The sequence below is a fragment of the Otolemur garnettii genome, unplaced genomic scaffold, assembly GCF_000181295.1.
Source record: "Otolemur garnettii isolate 467f Iridium unplaced genomic scaffold, OtoGar3 scaffold00083, whole genome shotgun sequence".
Classification (NCBI taxonomy): Eukaryota; Metazoa; Chordata; class Mammalia; order Primates; family Galagidae; genus Otolemur; species Otolemur garnettii.
Window position 1 is genome coordinate 8,279,455 of NW_003852478.1, and position 5,114 is coordinate 8,284,568.

The 5,114-nt window shown below is 46.0% G+C and overlaps 1 protein-coding gene across 1 annotated transcript in view; it reads left to right on the top strand.

The window, feature by feature from the left end:
- Positions 1-2,025: 2,025 nt before the first annotated feature.
- The window catches only part of SRD5A3 (steroid 5 alpha-reductase 3), a 14,684-nt gene continuing 11,595 nt past the window's right edge, over positions 2,026-5,114 (top strand). The window contains exon 1 of the mRNA XM_003794610.3: positions 2,026-2,330. Within this exon, the coding sequence (XP_003794658.1) occupies positions 2,110-2,330 (221 nt within the window). The 5' untranslated portion in view covers positions 2,026-2,109. The remainder of the gene's footprint in view (positions 2,331-5,114) is intronic.

Sequence of the window (5,114 nt, forward strand, 5' to 3'; positions counted from 1 at the left end):
AGCAACCTCAAACTCTTGAACTCAAGCTATCCTATCACCTGAGCCTCCTGAGTAGCTGGAAACTATAGGTGCCCACCACAACACCCTGCTAGTTTTTAGAGACAGGGTCTTGCTCTTGCTCAGGCTGGTCTTGAACTCCCACATTCAGGCAATCCATCAGCCTCGGCCTCCCAGAGTGCTGAGATTACAGGCATGAGTCTTTCTCTGATTTATTGAGATATCTAAGGACTTCAGTAAAGCACTGACTCTAAGGATGATTAAATTTGGATTCATATTTAAAGGCGGAGCCAACAGTATTTGCTGACAGATTTTATTTAGGCTGCAAGAGAAAGGAATCAAGGTTGAGTTCAAGATTTTTGGCCTGAGCAACTGGAAAAATGAATGGCATTGCTATTTACTGCAGGCAAGGCCAATGGCTTGTTGAACCTACACTGCTGCTAATTAAATAAAGACAAAAATGCTAACTGATTGGTATTACCACTGATCTTACTAGCAGACTTTTGTCTGGTTTCCCATTTTTGAAATAACTTACTCTGGTAAGGATTTATACATTTACAAATACTCTCTAAGGTTTGAATTATGGCTGTCTGTTCAGCCACTGCCCACTACAGGGGGCATCTCTGAATAGAAACTGTGTACCTTGATTAAAATCCTAACCAAAAAATGTCGGATAACTTTTCTCTCCAGCTTCAACCTTGCCTGTTTCTAATATATATGTACACACACACACACACCCCTATCTTTTATTCAATCCTCCTGAGGTCAAAAAACTTTAAGAAAACCTTACACTTACAAGCAGCTTCTCTGGAAGATGTTCCAGAAAGGCCAGTTGCATTTCTAACAGCTGTAAAGAAACCAGGAAGGGATGACTCCTTCATAGGAGACCCTGGGCCACACATAAAGAAAGGCCTTATTGTCCTGGTTGGAACATCTATTTGACCATCCTTGATCACCTGGCTGTCAAAGATTGGTAAAACTTTAGACATCATTGCCAAAGAAGTAAACCCCTAAAAACGATCCAAAATCCCAGCAACCTTCCCATCCAGTTCCCTAATGTTTATTCAACACACATACATATAAAGCATCTCCTTGGGGTTAGGTGATGGGTTAGCCCCCTCTCTCCCCTCTTCTACCCTCGCCCACCACCCAATCTCAAGGACACGAAGCTCCAAATAGGCGGTGACAGTTGTTTTGTAACTCCCTCTGTCCTCAGTGTCCAAAACAGGAGGCATACAGCATCTTAAAGTCCTTTTTTAAGTACCTAAAAGAGCTAAATTTTCATTTACAGAAAATAAAAACAGTATGTTGAAAATTGATGAATCTAAATAAATAAATAATAATTAATTAATTAAAATATAGTTGATTTGTCAAGAAATAGCACTGTCACCACATGGCGGCGTCTATCAAAAGAAACAGCTGATAGACTCAAAAACTTTGTTTACAGATTTGGAAGTCCCACGGAAAAGGACTGTTTTTTAAACACAACTTTTGCCACCATCCTTTTTCTATTATGTGCTGATTTTCTACTTCACAAGTTTATATTTTACGTATTTCCAACATCCTAATACATTTTCTTGTGTGACCCGGCTTCTTTGTCCACGCAGTTGTTTGCAACCCTAGCTATGTATTTTATAATCAGCTTTTTTTCCCCACTCAGCATACAGGTTTCGGTGTGCCTGCAGTCTTCACAATCATCACGGTAACGACCGCATGATATTCTCACAAGTTCGAGTACTATAATTCAGCTAAACACAGTAAAGTGGACAGTTTGGGGGTTTCCATTTTTCCATTGGAAGCCTTGCAGGCACGTGATCTTGTTTGAGCTTGTTCGTTTTGCTTTTTGTTTGGATTGAAACGTAGTCTGGACTTCTAGGGGGCACCCGCGGATCAGCTTAGGCCCAGCGAGCGACCAGTCACCGCCGGCGCGTCCCGGCCGGGGAACCGCGCGGCCGGCGGCGAGTCCCAGGCGGGGCCCGCGCGTCCCCGCCCCGCTCCTCGTCACCGACGTCGCTCCCGCTTGGCTGAGCCCGGGGCGCGGCCGGCGAGCGGCGGCTGCACCTCTGGCGCGCGGTGGCGGCGCCGGCAGCGCGGACGGCGGGCGCGCGGGCCATGGATCCCTGGGAGGGGGCCGAGCTCTCGGCGCTGAAACCGCTGCCCACGCTGTGGCTTGTGCTGGCCGCCGCCTTCCTGCTGACCCTGCTGCTGCAGCTCCTGCCGTCCGGCCTGCTCCCGAGCTGCGCGCTCTTCCAGGACCTGATCCGCTACGGGAAAACCAAGAGCTCGGGGCCGCCGCGCCCTGCCGCCTACCGGGCCTTTGATGTCCCCAAAAGGTAACGGCACCCCGGGCTCAAGTTGCGGTCGCCGCGGGGTGGAGAGGTCGGGTCCCGGCGCGGGCAACCGGCAGGGGGCAGCAGAGGCGGGCGGGCCCGGAGGCCCTGGCGGGTTCCCGCCGCGCCCCTCCGCTTTGTAGCCGGCCGCTGCGTGGCCCTGGGGTGCAGGGGAGGCTGCGGACGCCGAGGGAGCGCTGAGCCGCGCGGACAGTTTCGGGCTCAGGAACAGGGGAAGTGGCAACGCAGCTCAGCTTGGGCCTGGTCACCAGATGGCAGATTTGAATCTCTTTTGTTCAAATTCTCCTCTGTCCCCTCTCCTGCACTCTAGGGGTTTATCATCTAACTTCGGGTCGCCGGAATTCATTTGTGGAAATGCAGGCAGGCTGGTTCTTCGCGCGTCCGTGTCCCCAACTCTCAAAGTCAGGACGAAGGACGGGGACGCCGGTCCTCAAGGGGACTCCTCTGGCCGCCCTGATGCTCCCAGCCCGCACCTCGCAGGTGCCCCGGAGAAGGTGGCCCAAGATGACATAGTTTAATCAGGCCCCATCCCAAACTCCATTTGACTTTTAAACGGTTTCAAAACCAAGTTTAGTGAAAGATTAAATCGCAAGGGCTTACGCTTTCAGAGCCGTGAGACCTCCCTGTTCCAGCAACCTTTCCTCTTTTCTCACGCCCAATTCAGGACGCAGCGGAGAAGAGTCAGCCAAGCACTGTTCTAGCTGATAGAGACGGAGCACTGTCTTTTCTATCGAGATGCGTCTTAAATTGGCGTTTGGGAAGATGAATCTGAAGGAATGTGATATGGTTCCTGGTGGATTAAAACATCTGGGTTAGCGTTTAAAACACTCATACGCTGTGTATCACAGGTTCACAGAAGGAACTTAGCATAATTTGGCTTCTGAAATGTGGATAACCTCCCAGTTTGGGCTGTTGAGGAAAGAAGTATCAGGTGTCAATACAGAGAATGGAGGACTTGATCCTTCTGAGGAACCATGAAGGGCAGAAGTATGCAAGGGAAATTCATCAGACCTCGGATGCCCTTTTCATTACCTGAAGTCTTATTTTTTAATCAGTGTTGTTTTCTTTTCTACTTTCTAGCAATTTATTGTCTGACTTTTGAAAAAAGGTATTAGTGTTTAAAACCATTCCCTGCATATGCCTATTTCTCTGGATGTCACACCCCAGCTGGCACTGCTCAAACGTGTCAGAAAGAGACCTGGTGCCTGTCCCTTATTCTTTACCATAACAATTGGTTCTCTTTGGGTTTCTTGTAATTTCTACTATATTGTGAAATAATTTATTCCTTTTTCTTCTTCCAGAAGTCTAGAGAAAAACCTCCCATGGTGTTCAAGTCCTCTTTTTTCTTTTTCCTCCAAATTTAAACATTTCTTTTAGGACAGGTGAAGTTACTACAAATCCAGGCCAATAGAAAGACATTTTTATTGAAACCCTCCCCAAATTAATGCATATATTATGCTCCTAAATTTTGAACTTCTGTTTCTCTGAAAAAGGAGGATAGTTAGAGCTTGGTGAGAGCTAGAGTCTACAGCCTCTTATTTTTCACTGTATTTTTCAGAGTGTCTTCACTAATAATGTACTTATCCCTTTTACAATCAGGAAAAAATTAAGTGTCAATAGCCAAGGAGCTTGTAGGAGAGATTTCTCTGGTTTGTTAATAGTAACCACCAGTGACTGAGCGCCTATTCCTATGATGCCCTTCCTCATTTAATCCCCACAATTGATGTTCTTGTCATTACTCCCATTCACAGATGTGCAGACTCAGGCTTGGAATCAGAGGTGACTTGCCCAGTTGTGCAATGGTTGGTACTTGAACTCCGCCTGTCAGAATTTAAATCCCAGGCACTTCACCTCTGCCATACTTCATGGGGAAGATCTTGCAGCTAGCAAAGTGTGTGGAGAGATCAGATGGGCATGGATTTATCCCCAGAGGGTAGCGTCTAGTAAATATCTTGGTTAATCCAAATCTGAAACTACATGTATTTACTAAACTTAGCTTAGATGCTTATATTTAAATATTTTTCCTTGTTGCAAAATTCAGTAGTACTCTTAAAAATGAATCTATAATTTCTACACTTAGAAATAGACATTGTAGACCTGGTATGGTGGCTCATGCCTATAATCCTAGCTCTTTGGGAGGCTGAGGCAGGAGGATCATTTGAGGCCAGGAATTTAAAACTACCCTGGGATTATGTTTTTTCAAAGGAGATAATAAATCTTTAAATCAGTTCCTGGAATGTTTATTTCCATTACCCTTATCCTATAAGTTTGTTTGTTTGTTTGTTTAAAGTGAGGATAGCTTTTCTTGTTTTCTTTTGGTTCCTTGAATATTGATTTACCAGAATGTCTGAATAAATAGGTGACCTTAAACATGCATCATAATACTTTAACTCACATAATTATATGGAAGCAACTTGTTAAATTTTAAAATAGTCAAATGGTATCAAAGCATTGCAAATAAATTGGGCTCTAGAGACTGAGTACAGTGGCTCACATCTGTAAGCTAGCATTCTGGGAGGCCGAGGCAGGTGCATTACTTGACCTCAGGAGTTCAAGACCAGACTGAGCAAGAGTAAGACCCTGTCTCTACTAAAAATAGAAAAGTTAGCTGAGTGTTGTGGCGAGTACCTGTTGTCCCAGCTACTCAGGAGGCAGAGGCAGGAGGATCACTTGAGCCTAGGAGTTTGAGGTTGCTGTGAGCCAGATGCCATGGCACTCTAGCCTGGGACAACCAAGTGAGACTCTGTCTTAAAAATGAATGAGGCT